The sequence below is a fragment of the Tetrao urogallus genome, assembly GCF_951394365.1.
Source record: "Tetrao urogallus genome assembly, chromosome: 2".
Lineage (NCBI taxonomy): Eukaryota > Metazoa > Chordata > Aves > Galliformes > Phasianidae > Tetrao > Tetrao urogallus.
The window spans coordinates 29109358-29129163 of NC_136814.1; the positions used below are offsets into that span (position 1 = coordinate 29109358).

General features: G+C 39.6%; 1 protein-coding gene across 2 annotated transcripts in view; it reads right to left on the reverse strand.

Moving 5' to 3' along the window:
- Window positions 1-471: 471 nt before the first annotated feature.
- The window catches only part of ZFAND3 (zinc finger AN1-type containing 3), a gene marked incomplete at both ends in the record, with an annotated part of 128386 nt that continues 109051 nt past the window's right edge, over window positions 472-19806 (reverse strand). For both annotated transcript variants that reach the window (XM_079550910.1, XM_079550909.1), the window contains 2 exons: window positions 472-626; window positions 16760-16930. In XM_079550910.1, coding sequence (XP_079407036.1) covers window positions 472-626; window positions 16760-16930 — 326 coding nt within the window. The remainder of the gene's footprint in view (window positions 627-16759; window positions 16931-19806) is intronic.

The following is a 19806-nucleotide window of genomic DNA, read 5'->3' on the forward strand; positions in this document are numbered from 1 at the left end:
ATTTCACCTCCTCAGGAATAACCAGGCATGAAGAAGTGAAAGGCTGCACATTAAACAGTTTGTCTGAAAGCCACGTGCATAGCAAACTTTTACACCAGCTTCTATACAACTATTTGTGTTAACTCTGCAGCTGGAAGGTTCCCAGCGTAAGGCTTTTAGAGTGACTCCAGCAATAACAGAAGCCTTTGGATTTTTCTCGTTTTGATTAAATCCACTAGCCATGCTCAAAAATAATGTTTCTTCATGTTTTAATTTTTATACGGTGGCTAGCAGGCACCTTAGTAACCAGCCAGAAATCAATTTCACCCACCATCATCCCCTAAACTACAGTACCAGGACGGTTGGCTAAAGAAAGGAAACTGATTGGCTGTAGTCTGAAACTTGCCTAGTACAAGGTGTCTGGCTGACTTTGTCCTAAATAAGGCTAACATTAGTGAACTAAGAGAACAGCATTTGGTTGCAGTCTTGCACTCAGGAACATCCTTCGCCGATGCGTTGGCAAGATCTTCCTACTTTCCGATCCAGTTTCACCATTTTCATAATGGCTTCTTCACGTCCACGTCCCATGTGGTCAAACGTGCAGTCGTGCTGTTCAGGAAGGCGATGTAGCATACAGAACACATAACCTGCCATGGAAAGGGAGACGGGAAAAAAAATACGGGAAGTTAAGGACTTGATTAAAATGGCAGAATCTTACCTGAATCGCAAGTGAAGTAGCGCCTACTAAGGAATTGATCAGCTGCCAAAAATCAGTGCTGGCTCCAAGCTTCTACTTACCTTCTTTACATGGCATTACTAAATATCTGATTATTTACGGTATTTCTTGCACATTTATCAACACAGTGTCAAAGCTCAAGTCACACGAGTGGTTTTTTGCCATCCTCTCATCTTATAGGAAAAGTCCCTCAAATAGTCTGAACCTGGCATGCCCAGATGATAACAAAGCTAATGGATTTTCTTTGTTTTGAAGAAAAGCACGCTTCTCACCTTCACTGAGCTCCTTTCTACTTTACATGGAATGTCAGTTATGACACTCATGCATACAGCAGTCCAGGTTTGGCTCCCAGCAGGACTGTCAGTACTGACCGAGAGAGAGATCACTGCCTGATGCATTCCTGTTCTCAGGAGCTTGTTGTCATGGACTGTTCCAACACTAACATGGGGGCAAACGGGCATTTGATGCAGGACCATGTCAGGCCACATCATCGTGTTCTGTAGATAAAAAATGTGGGTTATCATGTCTCTCTCTAAAGCTCATGTTTCTCAGCAATCCAGGAGGGCATCTCCAGCAGCCACCTCCTCCTCCTCCTAGTCCACCAAGAAAATCAGCTTTTTGACTTACTTGGCCCAAACACTGTCTAGCAGTACAGACATTGTCTCAATTTTCCTATCTTTAAAATGAATGTGATATTGTCATAAGTAATACCGGAATGATACAGCAATAAAAAGAGTTACACAGCCACAGGGTCCACATAGTCCACTGTATATGAAATGAGGGATGCTACTGCCTATGCTGCAACACTTTCCTGAATATGGGTACAAAGAGCATCACTTTGCCTCCCACGGATTGCTTTACGTTGCTGCCAGTCCTTGAACGCTCAACAGATTCAAACTACAAAATGATGACATTTGACAGATGGTAACAGATAAAACTGAGCGAATGATTAAGAGTATGTGCATGTGTGTGTGTGTGTGTGTGTGTCTCAAGTAATTCAAGCTCCTGAACCGTAAGACGTAATAGTAGGAGAGAACAGGCTACTTTTATGTTAATGTGACTGTTATGAAAAAAGAAAAGGAAAAAGTACCACACACAGAATCGTTCTTAAAAAATTCAAGAAAATTGACTTATCTTTGCTCGTTGTTTGAATAGCACCAACTAGGAAAATATGTGTCTGTTATCTGTGGCTGGCTTTGAAACCCAGTAATAGGAACAGAGCAAGAAGTTTCCTGTATTGGCACATGGAATTCAGGAATACAGAAATGATCCAGACTGAATTGAGATATAACATCTCTCCCCTTGTGATCACTGCCTCTGCTTCAATCTCAGTCTGCTCACACAACACTGAGATGTGATGAATATCTTCCTCAAGGTGCCAAAAATTCAAGGTTTGATTGTTAAAATGAGAACAACCTTGGAGTACAGTTTTAATGCTGAATTGGCATTTTCATTCCATTCTTTCTTACAGAAAGCAAGGACTGAAGTTTTCCCTTCTTTATTTCTTGAAATAAGAGTTCAAGTTATGGAACCAATGTCACTGTAGACACAAGGACACATAAACAGCTGATGAGATCAGCCAAAAAAAAAAGTTCAGTCAAAGTCCATCAACTTATTTGCAATGGAAGTAACAGAAGCAGATGCCTGAAACCCTGCTGAAGTCATTTCAGTTCCCAGTTGGGTAAAGACTGGTTTTAAGTCCTAATGGTTTTACTGATTCTGTCCACGTGGTTAATAAGTCTATGTAGAAATGCTATCTCACATGATCTAAGAGATACGGAGTATGTACACAATCTTCTGCAGAGTTTCAACAAGTTCCCTTCGGTTTAATAAAGTTTGATAAATCTAATGAAGAAATACATTTAGAAGATGAACAGGACCTTTCATTTGCACCATCTCTCCTCCTTCTACAAAGCCCCTTGCCTTTTGTACACCAGTATAACTTCATGGTGTTCCTTTTTACTTCGTTCTCCCCAAGAAAATACAATCCATTCTGCACTTTGCCACATCTTTATCAAACACGCTTTAGTTCTTTTTAGAGCAACTGTTTTCATATAAGGCTAACGGTGCTGTATACTGCATTCATTCCAGATGAAACACACCGTATTTCTTCTGTTCAACAACTATTTCCTTATTCTTCAAGAATTTCTATATTATTCTGAATTTCTATAACTGTCCACGCAAAAATGACAGTGATTCTCATTTTTTAATCCTCCTCATTTACAGTCTGTAAAAGTGCTTCTACTAATTGCAGCAACTGAAAGACCTAAACCTGTTGTTCATGTATCTATTTGAATTTGAATTGCTAACTAGAATTGATTAAGTGAAAGAATACCCCCACATTTTGAACATTGCTAAGGACTGGTTTGCATCTATCAGCTGTTCTTATTTGAGAGGGTTTATTCTTTTCAAAAAGCAATAGGAGTCTTGTAAGTCTTATTTCTGAACCAGACTTCAGAACTCCAGTCCCATTACTCCAAGTGATTAAGTCACTTAAAAGACTGGAACTTTTGTTTCTTTCCTTTGTGTAAGGTTTCATTTAGAATTTAAAGGACTTGGATAACGTTACATGGCAGCCAGTTGAGTAACAGCAGTTCTGAAAATTTCTGTCATTAGTTCAGAGCAGATTTCTTCAATTAAATTATAACTGCAATACTCACTCTTCTCTGGTCTGCACATCAGGTCATTCTGCAGTCTCTATGCACACTAATGCTTGATGTAGTTTTGGTGCCATCAGCTTCTATAGCAGTTAACTGACTTGTACTGGGACATATGGCCATTACATATACTTCCATTCAGGTCCTTAAAACCAATCCAGATTTAGACATGAAGCTTTGTCTGCTGAGTAGTTCGCTTGTTATGGCTATAAAGCAGAGCTGGATAAATGTGCTCTTTTGGTATATTTACTGTTGATTATTGGAACATATCAAATATAAGTTGTTTCCTTTAAAGGATTTTACTGCAGAAACACTTCTTTTAGCACATTACAGCTAAAAGGCAAAATAAATAAACCCTCTGCTACAGAAAAGAGCATTGGAAAAAGCAATCCATCTTCCAACTGAAATAAGTTTACTGTGGTCATCAACCAAAAATAGTTCAGACTTCCACTTTGAGCATAAAAGATGTAGATCTAGTAAACACAATCATACGTCTCAAAGCACTGCAGTTGTTCTCTGATTTTAGAAGTAACCCATGAATCACCTGTTCCTCACACCTCTAATGCAGACATCATGGAAAAAACATTATTTACTGCATCAAAACCTTACGGCTCCTTTAAGTAGCCCAGAAACTTCTCCATAATCAATCCAAAATTCACCTCCATTTCATCACCAGAGCATCAGTGGCTAAAGCCACGACTGTGCTATGGCTCTGCCTGACTTGTACCCACACAGGTGACTCTTCTGCACAGGACATGCTGAAACAACAGCATTCAAAGAAGTCCACAATTGCACACAAGCACCTGTGAAGTTGATTTCATCATTCCTGAGGAAACTGCTGAAAAAAGGTAATGTGAGATGAAAGAATATAATCAGCTTCTATTCAAGACCAGAGAATAGAGCAGACCTAGTTCACTGCATGTATAATGAAAAATGACTGCATTTTCCTGCATTCAAGAGCAGTGACTGAACTGATGTATGGAATGATGGTGAGAAAAATATTTCAACAAAACCTATATTTTAATTTTTAAACTTTGCCTTCAAATTCTCAAAGTTACTACTGTAAAAATATCAGCAAAATACATGAAGCATCAGAAATAATTCAAGTAAGTGGCATAATAATTCATGACACAAAAGCCAAATTGTAACTGGGGGAGGAGTCCCTGATTTTGTTCAGTATTTTCTCTATGTTAACTCAACAGAATACAGCCAGGCTTTCTAGAATGCGGCATAAATGCCCACTATGCAGATTACTGCTAACCATCACCAGAGTGGCACAGCGCACGGCTGGGATCACTCAGGTGGGGGTATTTGGTCAGGCACTGTGTCTTCTAAATGCTGCTGGAGAACATCACACTGTTACAGAAGATACAGGTAATACAATGATTCCTGTTACTTAAACAGTGTCATAACAGAAAGGAAATTCTATCCCTCTTCCCCCAAAATTCTGGTCTTGATCTCACTGATGAAACATTCAGAAAACTGCTAAAGGAAAACTGCTCTTTTCCTTGTTTGCAAGAACATTTTGAAAAGTGGTGGAAGTGGCAAGCAAAGTTATTAAATATTTATACAGCTTACATATTTACAGAGTGGCTTAAAAACATTTCACAGTGTCTCTATTTGAAAGATCCTGCTGTATATTACTCAAGTAGTTACATGTTCCCACAATAACCTTTTAATAACTGCCTGCTATTCACATTCTTGTTCTTGTAAGAATAGCATACAGCATGTCATGCTTCATATGACAGATCCATCTACTGAAGAAAACTGAACCCCATGTATGCAGAGGTGTGTTCCTGCATTCCTAAATACACATATATGCAGAATTCTACAAGCCTGTGTTCCACACCAAGTGCAAGAACAGATTTTAACATATCATTACAACGTAAACATACCTTCAGGATACAGTATACAACATGGCTAAGCCACACAGAGAAGATTAGCTCGTGCAGTGATACATGCTGCTCCAGCACTGCTCAGAATAATTGGACATCATTCTCCAGTAGAGTGCAGTAATCTCCACAGTAACATTTATGCATCTCCCCTCATCCGCTCCAGCTGGGAAGGCAGCTCAGTTTGTTGCAAACTGTACTAGCAAAAAAAGCTGTTTTTAAAAATGCAGGAGGAAAATCCTTGTTTTTCAACACTTGAAATTGGTAAGAAAAAAAATGTGCAAGTACAGCCACTGGCTACGGAGACAGAGTCAAGACCCTGAAGACTTGTGCAATGAATACCTGAGAAAACCCCAGCTCTCTGGATCTCAGTGTAGTGCAGTTTATCCCCCCAGTATTTGGGTGGCTGTTTGAAAGAGTGTTCAGCAAGAGAAGAAAGTAAAGCTGTACTACAGTCTAGCCTAGCAAAGCTTCCAGCACTGCTTGTATGCAGTGCTATTTTGTATCTCAAAAACATTCTAGCCTGTTGAGATCCTTCTACACAACTCCCTTCTTGCACAAACTCCAAATATCTTTCTTTTTTTTTCCTTCTCTGGGGGAACGCTCTGCATCAGCAATGTCAGCTTACATTACACAATTCAAGGAACATTCTCCTTTCTTGACATTTTCTATAAAAAGCAAGCAGACCCAACCCCAACGAGCTGAACAACACACTTTTGGAATTAAATAAGCTAAACTCTTCTCATGCTTCCTTTTCCCCAAAATGCCATGTACCTCAAGTCACAGTAACTTGGCTGGGAACACTGTCATTCTTTCCTGTGGGGAAAGAGCAATTCCTCTTACTGTGGTGAAGGTTTTTAACCAAATAGGTGTATTTAGTAAAACTCCACAAAACACAGTTTGATGCATTCCTTCACACCCTTTCCATTCCAAAGATAGGAACTTAAACTGCTAAGTGCTCCAAGTGACAAGTTTCCAAATATTAATACACACAGTGCCTTAAAATGGATCTCTCGAGGCATTTCAGTTCCATGTTCCTTAGCACATCTTCTGTGGTCACTGCACCCTGCCTTTCACTATCTTTTGGTTTACACATTTCATCTATGATGTTGTGTTGGGCTGATGGTTGGTCTCGATGATCTTAGAGGTCTTTTCCAACCTCAATGATTCTCTGATTCCCTGACTTTCAGAATGATCAATAGCTGAATCAAACACAGGAAAAGAACCCAGGTGGTAAGATACCTTAAAATGTTCCTCAGTCTGTCAATCCATCCATGGCACTGGAAGTACACCTGGGACTTGAATATGCTACTCTGTGCTGAAGTCATTATCTCAGGTTTCATGCTTAGAAGAACACCAATCTGTGACATCTGTGATGCTAAATAAACTTTTATGCCTGAGACTTGGGATGCTTATGAGGTACTGCAAATTAATTCTGTATTTCTGCTACAGAGTTTGCACTTAGGAAGAAAGGGGAACAAATACTTCTTTTCCTTCTTGCTCTGTTTTCCACAAAGAAGATAAAGCAGTATGTATGGGCATACATTAGAGACAAGAAAGCTATAATTGAAACAAACCACCAAGAGAAGACACTGTATACAAAAGAAAGGTGATGTCATCATAGTCCTGTAGCAGATTCTCCAAGAACTCCTCAGACTCCAAGGCAAAGGCCTTTTATTTCCAAGTTTAAGTCACAGATAGCCTGCATTTCAAAGTGTATTCTGCCTCTTTTTAGATGATCATAAGCCTGGGAAGCTGCTTCAGAAAGCACAAGAGATGCAGTCTTGCACTGTGCAGACTGCAAACAAACTACCTTTTAACCCAATTTGTGCTAATTTGAAATTCAGTTTCCTATTTATCATACTTCTTTACGTCAACAGATAGATGGCCATTTTTTCCTGATACAGAGTTTGAACAGGGAATTTCTATCACTTGAAGACAGAGCATATATTATTCATTTTTATTATTAACAATTTAGAAAGAGATTTTATGTAAGACACTAAGCTATTCCTTGATTCTGTACCTACAAAGAAGATCCCAAAGAAATGGTCTGCTCTTTCTTTGAAGATGGTTTACTTAGAGGGGAAAAAATCAGGTATGCTCTCCTAGATTCAAGCGCTGCTTCTGCACTGGTGGATACCAACTCCACAGAAGTCAGGAGCTTCTTCATGAAGAGAACTGAGGCTTCTCAGGAAATTATTTCTGAATTTCAGGGGGTCCTGAATGACTTTGTGTGACAGATAGAGCATTCCTGCTTCAAAAACACTACACTACCATTAAAAAAAGTTTGCTGCAGGTCTGGTCCATCCGGGCTGGGTAGGGGTTTGAGCAGCCTGGTCTAGAGGGAGGTGTCCCTGCCCCTAGCAGGGGGCTGGAACTACATGATCTTAAAGGTCCCTTCCAACCCAAACCATTCTATGATTCTACAATTCAGGTTCATAATAAATGCTGCAGTTCTCACTCACGATTGTAACTTGTTCCAGTGTGTGCCAAAAAGAACAGTGGTGGTTAGTCTCTTATTTTTGACACAATGGATCTGTCCTATGGAACACAAGCACATTAGAGTAACTACATTTACATCAGAACTCCTTCACCCCGCTAAGGATTTATTTGTTAAGGTCACCGTCTATTAGAGACAAACTGAGCAACTTAGATTCATGATAATTCCCACTGATACAACATGCGGTATTTGCTTCTGGACTACTTTATACTAAAAAATAAACAAACAAGCAAACGAAAAAAACCAATTTGCCTACTCATTTCATCTTATGGGTCTTCCTCCAGTCTTTTTCACCATCCAAGTTGCAATCCAGAGCAGCCAGGCACAAGCAGCAGCTGTGACCCCACAAGCTGACGTACCAGCTAGCATAAATGGCAGGTTGCCACTGTTGTGAAATACACTGCAACTTGATAAAAACTGTAATTATAATCATATTATTTCTTAGTGTAACCAGACAAAATATTTTTCTCTAAGAGACTTTGCCAATTGTTGAAGCTAAAAAATTGGTTTAATTTAACAAGACAATTTTCAAATAAAACATTCTGCTCCCAACAGCAGTACCAAACAGTTAACACCACTGTACAACTAACCTAAGGGAGAGGGGAGTTTCATACAAAATTAAAAGGTTAAATCTTGTGTAGGTGAAGGGCATTTCCCTTTTTTGAATAACTGTGTGGCAGTAATCCTGCAATGATATGTCCTGGAGGACGTAACACCACCACTGTGCTCATTAAAGGAGCACTCAGATCCATGCCCGTGTGCCCAAGAACAAAGTGAACACAGACCCTCCCCTGTCATTCCTAATTTCACAACATCCCGTAGGATGCGGGAGAATGATTCCAAAAAACAGAGCAGAGGCTGAAAGATATGCAGTAAGAAGGCAGAATTGTGCCAAAAAGGAATCTCACTGCCCAAGATCAGACACCTCATAAAACTGAGGTAAGCCATCTAACTAGGCGCCACTATTGTAAGTGGGAGTACTCTTATAAAACACTAATTCCATAGGCTGTACTACCATATATGCAAATATCTGTTTCCCCATCCAGAATAACGTCAGATCTTGGAGAGGGGAAAAAAAAAAAAGTGATTACTGAAAAAGGACCAACAAGTAGAGCTACCTTAACTCTGTAATGGGGCCTTGTGTACAGGGCTTGACATTTTCCTATGAGATAGACAGTAGTAATACTTGTAGACGTCTGTACGCCAAGCCCATCAGAGCTAATGCGCTCATCCCAGAAACTGAGGATTTAATTAAGAGCCAAAGTGTACCCAGTAATTTAATTATAATAGCAAGCAATACTGGTGATTTAATAATGTATGTGTATCGTTTTGCTTAGCTCAATGGAAATGCAAAAAAGACAGAGCTACTAATAAAGAACTGGAATAAATAATGAATGGTTCTGTACTAACTTACTGTACGTGTTGTGTTAACTAAATCTTCTCCTGGATCCTTGACATATTTTGACTTCACATCACCACATGCTGAATATGATTCCAGGTTTGAATCTTGGTGTACTTCCTGAATGATATTATTTACGCCTTGGGCTGAAACAGCTTTCTAGAGGTTGCACCGTATTGATCCGGTTCGACTGCTGGACTTGCCCAAATCACTAGAGAGGCAGCTCTCTTGTTTTAAAACCTAGATTAAATTTTTTTTAGGCCTTTATCTCCCCACTAACATTTTACTTCCAGTGCCTCTTAGACTACCCTTCCTGTTCCACATAAGTCTTCTATTCCTGTACCCTCTTTACAGCCTGTGTCGAGAGTAATTCTTCTCAAAGAAAAACAGAGCTCCATTCAGAGGCTGTATTTACACCACAGAGGAATACACAGACTTGTATGGATGCACGTTTCCCCTTCCCCACCTCCTCTGTTTCTTTCTTTACTTTTTTTTTGAGAACACTTGCACAACAATTCCTGCTCCTGCCTGTTCACAGTATGGCAGGCTGCCCCACGCCCCATTGATTCACCTATTTGGGCAACTCTTCCGGAAGTCTGAAACATTTAATGACTGTGAGCAGCTCTGTAGGTGAACATTTTCATTTCATTTCAATACAAATACAGACACGATTACATAAACTTATTACTTTTTAAAAAAAACTCCCTAAAGAAAATTCCACACGGTAGAGATTATGCTGCTCATACAGAGTTTTTCACCTCTAAAAACTTTTCCTCAGGGCCAGAAATATTTGGTATCGAGAGCTCTGACACAGACTGGTATTATTTTTCACTTTTGGGAAAACTGCTATACAGTGATCTTTATCCCACAGCAATCTCCACAGTTAAGAACTCTTGCAGAGAAGTAAATAGTCCCAATATTTGGCTTTAACACTTTCTTATACCTTATAAAGGTGAAAGGAGATCAGTGCCATGTTTTCTCCCCCGCTTCCTTCTAAGAAAAAATTAGACTTTCAACAAAAAGAATCTGTAGGGCTTCATTCCTCTTTACCTGCTGCATATGCTTCTTTCTTCTTTGTATGGGTACCGATAGAAGAAGAGACCTAACACAGCACAGCAACAAAACACTTACCTGTCCCTCACACTGTAACACCTCTGCCAGAGCTCCCTGAAAGTGATAAGCTGAAAAACTCGCTGTATGAAATGCATTAAAATAAAACCTCATATTTTAAAAAGGTGGGCTTAAAAGCTCAACTGACCCATCTCAACCACATTTACTGATCAGGACTGTAGGAAGGTAACCAACAAGCTCATTAAACACTACTAAATCAGAAGAATCATAGAATCGCTCAGGTTGGAAAAGACCTTAAAGCTCATCAAGTCCAACCACGACCTAATCATACTATCCTAACTAACAACCCTCTGCTAAATCATGTCCCTGAGCACCACATCCAAATGGTTTTTAAACACATCCAGGAATGGTGACTCAACCACCTCCCTGGGGAGCCTATTCTAGAGCTTAACAAGCCTTTCCTGATATCCAACCTAAACTTACCCTGGTGCAACTTGAGGCCATTTCCCCTCGTCCTGTCACCTGTGAGAAGAGTTACCTGTTGTAGATCTTTAGGTAGCACGATGGGAGAAATCAGTATGCACTGTAACACAGCCCCCACTGGTTGGGTATACTGGAGGAATACACTATATAGAATTTGAATACTGTATCTACCTTATGAGCCGTGTTACAAAGCAGACCATGAGCCCCATTTACAACTGCAAGTCTACAGACAGCTGAAACATACACTGAAGCCTTATTTCTGAGTCCTGTCCTTGGAACCCAGCAGTCAGTTTCTTGCAACTGTTCCATTTGTAGTATTTTCAGAATACATATTACTCAGATCCATAATAGTTAACAGCTCCTCTTCCTTATCATTTCAAGTCATGATATCATTATCATTTACAGTCTTGGGATAACATCATAGTAAAATAAAACAAAAGCCCTTTTGTTGAGTTTAAATTTTCTTGGTGGTGGCGTTTTTGTTTGTTTTTTTAAGCTAAGATGCTGGGCATTGCTGGAATGGGTGAAGCAAAAGTACTCTTTTGGAAACAAATTCCCAAGGTGCACAGTTCACAAAACACAGCCAATTATGGTACATCTTAAGTCATGGCAGCGAGTCTTGCCAGAATTACATGATGTCACCAGTTCCTAATAAGATTTGTTTTTCCTTTAGTACTAGTTATTATTGAATTGGTTGACTCAGTCTCCAGAAGCAGTGTATGCATTTAATTTTCATCAGTGGAAGTACATCTGTTCTACCAATACATTATCGTGTTTGGAGCCGTTCTGCTTTGTACCACATCAACCTTACCCTTCCGGAAAGTGGAATGGCCAGTACCATTACCAATTCTGCTGCATGCAAACAGGTTCCATAGAAACGGAACCAAACTTAATATTCTACATAGTTATAAGAGAAGCATTGTTTTCAATACATGTTGGGCTGTTTTCAAGCAGTTGTCAGAGCTTTTTCTTTTTGTTTATCTATACACGTCTCTGTTCTTCTTCCTGTTCTTTTGAAGATTATTCTAAATTAAGTGAGTAAATCAAATCATTCCAAATTTATTCTGGCACAATCCAAACAAGTGCCTCATCTCCTGTGTTTATGAACAAGCTGCTCCGTTACACAAGTTAAGAATCTGCAGCTGTTTGTCTTCCATTTGCTTTATTATTGCATCACAGTGAGTCTTGCTGCTATACTACCTATAACAACAGTTGAGTCTCTTCTCCATGAACGCATTTTGCTTCTGATGGCCAACAGCAATGCTCAGTGCTTGACTTGAGCCCGTTTGCTCCCATCATCCTCCTACCCCTCTGCTTAGCAGAAAAGCAAATAGAAGTGAAGCAAAGGACACTAAAGCAGTCTGAAGCAAAGAATTCTACCGGCAGCTGCACTGAGCTAAATTAAGAACAAGGATTTGGAAAAGTAAGCATATCTACAAACCAAAATGTTCTTTTGTATACCTATTGCCTGTGCTCATGTGTATGTATGTGTCTGTGCATATAGGCATGCATTTATACACACGAGACAAGCCAAATACTAAATTACCAAAGACTTTAAAAAAGGAAAAAATGGTAATACAAAAACCACCACTGAGAGTTTTGTTTCCTGTCCCTACCAGGATTACAGATTTACAACATATCTAATGCCTTCTTATGGTAGTTGGATCTCTTTTTAAAACATTAATGAGTAAATGCAAATTAAGTCTTTTGCATCATTAATAAACTATATATTTTTGAATGCTGGCAACTGGCAAATTATCCTTAGAAACCCCATCAGACTAAGTCAGGAGACGTTTCGGATGAAGGATGTTCTGTAACAGACACAAGGACAGTTTGTTTTTAACGCTGCTCTTGTGCAAGATAACCATGTTCCCCACTGGTTTCTTCCCTCCCTGACCTCATGGTCAGCTTTCCTTTCAGCTATTTGCTGCAAATGAAAGTCTGTAATTACCAAGTTTGTAATTCTGCTCTTCTGAGTAATCTCCCCCATGATCGCTGCTCACATACAAAGGAATGTGGTGCATCAGTATCTGCGTGGACATAAATTTGTAAACCTGACATGGATTTTAGCTTCTCTTTTATCTCTATTTTTCTGTATGAATGAATTTGTCATTTTAGCTGACACTATAATGAAACACATACAGCTTGTAGTACTGTGGCCTCCTTTCTTCTCCATTCTTCCTGTCCCCTTCACTCATCTAAGAAAAATGCACTATTTTCAGTGTTTGTATGCAGTAACCTTATATGAAACAAGTAACAAATTCTTCTGGTACAAATTGAGTTATAAACTATTCAAGCATCTTTTGATTTTCTGTGTCGCTAAGCTGCAGCTGCAGCGATCACCTCACTATTAAACATGTTAGAACTAGAAACCATTTTAGAAAGGCAATCTCATCCCCTTTGATCACATTCTGCTGAGACATTTCACCAACTTCTAATAAAACTTTAATATGGAATGTATTCAGGTTGCACTGAAGTCACATTCAGTGCCATCTCTGACAAACGTGGCACATCTCATACTGCAAAGATTCATACAGGCTCCCAAAACTACTCACAAGAACAACAGATATTCCTATCAGAGATGCACACGGTCTTATCAGCAGCGTCTCTCTAAGGCTACCAGAAGACAGATGCACTTACTTTCCAGGGCGCATTATCTTGGCCAATCCACTGACTGCAAGAAGACAAAACTAAAACCAATTCTGCATAGGTGGTGTATGACTTACAGCCTGTTAGGACGTGGCCTGTAAACAGTAAATCATTCTATACAAACCCACCGGTACACTGTATTAATTTCTCTTTAATTGGTTAATTGCTGACCAGGACCTGGATTTAACACGACAGATGTGAAACCCCTTTAATGAGCTCTTAGAACACCCTTGTATGTCTCATGCAATTCTGCCACTATTAAAGATCACTACAGACTCCCATTTAAAGCTTTGGTTTTTAAGTAGCAAGCGATGCCACAACTGGTTTTTGTTGTAAAACACTAAGCCTCTGCCATGAAATCAAGCAGTGTTTTCTGCTCAAGTAATTTCCATGGCTCTTAATTCTACAACTCAGAATATTTAAAAAATGTATACAGCTTTATTTAGAAGCAATATAGATCTGGAAATTAAGATAATGCCCATAAATTCATAATGCTATCTGCAAATAAAAACAAGCTTGCTTTTCCCAAACTACATTTCCAGAAACATGCTAGATAGCTACCGTTAGCAGCAATTTTGCTAGCTTCAAAGCAAGTCTGTGATGAACACTTCCTTATCACACTGCTGAACTGATGACTCCATTTAGCAATCAAGGATTAGATGGTTGATGTCAAACTGCCTACGCTCCCAACAGAAATGCTATAATGGAATACAAGTGTAAGAATACACTCCTTTTAGTTTCTTAATGAAAAAAATTGCCCACTAAAGCTAATATTGAATACATGCATCATCTCAATACAATCTTTTTAAAAGATAAAGACACTGAACTATCAAGAGTCCAACCAAAACTAGAGAATATGGCTGTCTGGAAAGCACTCCTAGTGTAACTGTCATCCAGAAACAATTCATACGGAATTGTTTTTGTTCTGGTAGTGTTGATTTAAAGGTTACCCAGTCAGAGAGACACAAAATGAGAACTCATTTCAAAATCTCTTTCTCACTGAAGCTTGCAAAGTGCATCAGCAATTAACAATTCCTATCACTTCTCCTAGTTCCCTACGTGAAAAGGCTCAGAACTCGTCTTACAAATTGCTCTTTTGAAGATCAAAGGGAAGCTGAATTTGTCTATGTGTGCTCTAGATGAGGTGGTAATTTACTGGAACTTTCAGAGGAAGGCTTGGCAGCAGGCTCGTTTGACAGCTCCAGGGCACAGGATTCAGGGGAGCTCTGTGACTCTTCCCTTCTGAGTTCCTTCCTTGCCTTTAATTGGCACCTCATTAGAAATTAATGAAAATGACATCCTCTGTTCTTCCTGCTCTAGGCACAGAACACTACAAAAAGGCCTATCACAATTCATAACACATTCAATTTATATAGCAATAGCTCTTAAGCATTATTTATGAGATGTGAATTTCTTGTCAGCAGTTAATAACTTGTACAAAGTGGACGCAGAATGAAAAGAGTTCTTCCAAGTATGCATGCATGAAAATAAACAAATTTTTCTACAGTTGAAAAATGTTGAGTTTGAATTTCAAGTACCCTTACTGGAACATCCTTCTCAGTAGTAAATTGTTTTTCTTCAAGGCAAAGCCCTGCAGCACTGTCAAATCTGTCTAAAATTTCATGTAGTGTCAAGGGAACAAGTTGAACAGCATCAGCTCTCTCTGGACAGATCTTACAAGAGATGGTAGAATCAACACTGCAGCTTCCCAAAGATCTCAGAACCAGGTGTAAAGCTTTAGGTGAATACTCTCTCTGCCACATTTCTAAAAGTTTGTGCCCTGTTGGACAGGATAAGGCAGGTCTTATTTTATAAAGATTAAAAGCAATGGATGTACTTTAGAAGTTGCTTTCAACCTCAGTGCTCTTACATAGCTCCAGTTTTAGAATGAAGGCAAAATTAATGATGTGACATGTAAAATAATATGTCACCTTCTTGCCACTTCTTCCCAAACTTGCAAAACTCTCTTGCTTCCAACATTAGAGGAGATTTTTCCATCTGCCAAAAGGTACCTGCAAGCACCCTCATTCATTTGGATAGGTGACAGGAGTAGACAAAGGGTAGAAACTCCTTAAGTCTGAGCAGAGAGAACCATACCAAACTGTCCCTGACAGTGCTGAATTTCTTCAGTTGGATAAATATATACCTTACTGGATACTTCAAAGTGTCCCAACACAGTATTTCCATAATAAAAATTTCATTATAGCCACTGATTTCATGTTTGGTGGCTTCAGAGATGGCGTGTTAAGTTCTACACCAGTGCTCCAATATTTGAAATGAAGCCTGTCTCATGTCCAGAAGAGTTTACAGCAGATACTGAAGAACAAAGGATGACAAGGAATTTTTTTCTGTTTTCTATTATCTCATTTGTTATTACTTATTCAAAACACAGTTTGTTATTTCAGTCTTTGTAACCAGCTTCACCAATCCTTTCTTTTCTCACTGCAGCTCAGATGGAATTGCCTTTTAATACAATAAATATTCTACACATAGCAGATGGAATGTGAATTGTACCTGCCTATGCAAATCCTTTGGCAAGTGCCTCCTTGTGGAGCCATGATAAACCAACTACAAACTCTGCAAGTGTATCAATACAAACATGGACAGAGTGAAATTGCAAGCTTTCAATACACGACTACAGGGAGGAGAGGAAAAAAAAAAAAAAGCAGCAAGTAAAACCACCATGTGCATTACCATAGCTTATGTAATCAGTTACCAACAACTGTTGCATGAAGGAGAGACCATCTCATCTGGAACCCAGTCACATTTGCTATTATTACTTTGCAGATAACATCAAGCCCCACATTAGCTGCCTGCATGAGATCATCAACCTCAGCTCAGTTAGCTGAACAATACCATCAACTTTGGAGAAATCAAGTTGGACACTATTCAGTGCATAATCAACAGCAACTCCCCCCTCCCTGCCCATCCCTTTAGCTGATTGTGAGAAGAAAAACCATTTTCAATTAGATAGTGTTTTTTCTTGCTTTTGTTTCAACCTCATCATGAAATGCAGAATGTAGTGCTGACCTATGCTTAAACTCTGTAAAAAAAAAAAACACTTGTCATCTCTGCATATTCTCTGATGTGCTTTGTGTTTCTTCTGTCAAGTGAGCATGGCACCCTCCCACCTTACACAGACTTCAGAAGCTAAACTGATTAATATCTAAGGATCTCTTCAGACAGGACAGTATATTAGGGGCAGAGTTTTAAAGGGAAAATTAGACAGACAGGAACTAATTACAACTTTCTGCCACCAGTGGAAGACGTAGCTTCTGTTTAAAGTATGGCTGAAAGCTACAGGGTGCAAGTGTTCTCCACACTTCCACCTGTGACACGGATCTGAGCACTGCTGTGGTAGAAAGCCGGACGTTACTGACAGACAGTACTCACCACAGCGACATGATCCCAGTTCCTGCTGTACTAGCTCCAGTTTTGTTTGGCACTGGAAGCATCGGCGTCTACTCTTCTGTTTGGATCGACTGGTTTCTTCAGGCCTGTCATTACTGTCATCCAGTAGCCGTGGCCGTTTCACAGGAGAAGCCTCACTCTCCGACTGTGAATCTGTTGTATTCACAACAAATATTTTAGGAAAAACATTAGAACCTCCTTGCTGAGGCAACCCTTTGGGCAGATTGAAGGTATATTGCTTTCAGCTGGGGTCACCACCAGGCAGCTCGATACTTCCCCTTCTATTGTATATATACATTTTCTTAACAATCACAATCAAGTGAGAGACAAATTATCTTTGTTCTCTGTAAAAACCTCTCCCTACTGACAATACTCAGCAGAAAGCAAACTGATTAACTTCCTCCCAGCCATAGCCAGGTTGTGTACAGATGCACAAAGAGTACTCGCCATCCGGAACAATCGCAAGCTTCATTTGTAATCTCATTTAGTCTCTCCTACGTGTCTTTGTTCTCCTTGCACGAACAAACTGAACCAGGCTTCTCATGAAAAACAATCGAAAGTAGATTTGACCTATTCCCTCCCTGGGCAGAAGGAAGATTCTTAAGGCACAGCGTGTAAACTGCCTCTTATGACTGAAGACATTACATGAAAGCACCATACCGTGCTTCCCTCTTTCCACGTGGATAACAATTTAAATGCAAATTAGTGGACACCAACAACACAAACTACGCCCAACCTGTACAAGCATGCTACAAATCCAAAGTGCTCAGCTATTTAAAAAGAATCAGTCTGAACACCATTTGCATTAACACCTTTATCTATAGAATTTTCTGCTTGTTTCTGGAAAGCATACTTCATTCAGAAAGTACAAATCAGTAGGTGATGCTTTAATTAAGAACAAGCGAATCAGTGAGATGCTAGATATTCTGTTGTGGGCTGGAGTTGCCACACTGGTGCTTCAGAAGAGATCAAGGTAAGTTGCTACCACTTTCCTCTTTTAACCTACAAAAATCCCTTTAAAAACAAGTTTCCTTGCAAAGTAAAAATTTCAGAGTTTACTTTAGGCAACATGGCACTTTTTTTTTCTTTAATAACAAAGAGAATTTTGTTGGGACTCTGCCCAAGTCTTATCCGTGCGGCATATCAGAGGGAGCAGACTTCAGCCAATCTGCTGCTCTGCGGCCCAAACCAGGTCAGGTCAGACAGGCATCCTCTCTCCCAAGGTTGGGCATAATTGAATCAAATCTGTATTTCTTTTAAATAGAAAAAGAGGAAACCAATCTCAAACCTATAAAGAATTACATTGTTCACAGCAACGTTGCAAGGAGACCAGCTGCAGAAAGCCATTACTGCAGTGAGTCAGTAAGACAGTGACCAAGGAAAAATACAAGAATTAGTTCATTTAGTCCATTTTTAAAAGGACAAATAAGAAGATAACTTTATCTTTCTGTCAGGGCTCTACTCTATCAAACATCTTTTGGCCTTTATATCAAAAGTGAAATGGAAAACATGACTACTTATTGTCAGCTGTCCTGGCTTATCCCAGAAAAGTTTTTAAATACTTTCCTTAAGGCTGACTTGAATACCTTACATAAAGTACCTTCTGGTGCAGCAGCTGAAAAGGAGTAATTTTGCAAGTAGCATTCTGCAGAGATAACTGCTACGGCCAGACCATTGCCCATATCCTTGTTATTCCAACTATTTCATCTGATCTGCTGCTTCACCGTATCAAGCCTTTCCCTGCCAAACACATAACCCAGCTGGACCGCTAACACCTGCTAGCCTCTCCAAGGCACGCTCCAGTAACTTTCCCTGCTTTCTCACATGCGGCAGAAATTAACCCACGTTTCTTACCCATGTTTCAGATCTTGTCTCAGCATTTCTACAGCAGCTGGATTCTAATGTCACAGCCGTTATAAATAAGCAACCTGCCTCACTTAGTTCTTCCTTCTTTCTGCCATATCACTAAGATACGCTGAAAATGTGCTTGGTTTTTCAATACAGACAAACTCCCCACATCTCACATTTCACAGAAAAGTGAACAGCTTCCTGCACAGTACACAGATGATAAGTTTTTATTAAGCTGCAATAATTCTATTTGATGTGTGTCTCAATACAGCTTTTTTCATCAGCGTTGTAGATTACAACTTACACCTTACAAAATATATCTGTGAGGACTAAGCTAACATTCAGTATGCAATTATTCCATCCTCGCATGCCTGGCTGTGCAGGAACATTGACAATGAAAAGTAGAGTCTAATAAATTGATACATTTATGGAACAAGTTGTCCTGCCTTAAATTAAGTGTCTGCAGAAGATGATCTCAGAGAGATGTCCTCAGACCAGACTGCAGATCCCACCTCTCACTCCCAGGCAACCACCCTATCACACATGCACTGATTTTCACAGCGCCCAGAGGAGTAGGCCAGCCTTCCCAGCAACACACGCCTTGTACACTCTCACTGCTCTGATGTAAGGTTCAGTACAAATGTGTTACAGCCCAGCTCCTTGCCAAGGATGGGGACCTACACAGTTTGCAATTATTCATTTCTCAGAGAAACAGACTGGCTGCTATTATGAAATAGCCGCCTCCCACACACCTCAGCTTTTGGAAACACAAGCCATCCTGCTACTTCTCAAAAGCATATTTTGCGTCCTACATGGAAAACAGTGCTTATTATTAAGTCCAAATATGGAATCCAGTGTCTACTCAGTTCATGAAGCCACATGCCTTCGTGAGAAAAACAGCTACTCCAAGTCAGGCTAGTAGTAATTTAATGAAACATCCAATTATACATTTCCTATTAATTGGTAACGGCCAACTGAATAAGAACATAAGTTGACTGATAGGATAGAAATGAAAGTTACATACCTGATTTTTTAAGCTCATACCTTTTTGCTGTAAATTAAACAGTGTTAACACTGAGCTAACTCAGCCTAACTGGGAGAGACAGCTCCAGCTATCCCATTACTGACTGCCAAATGCCCTGAGCACACAAGCTCAAGCTAACAGTTGTTACAATAAGGAC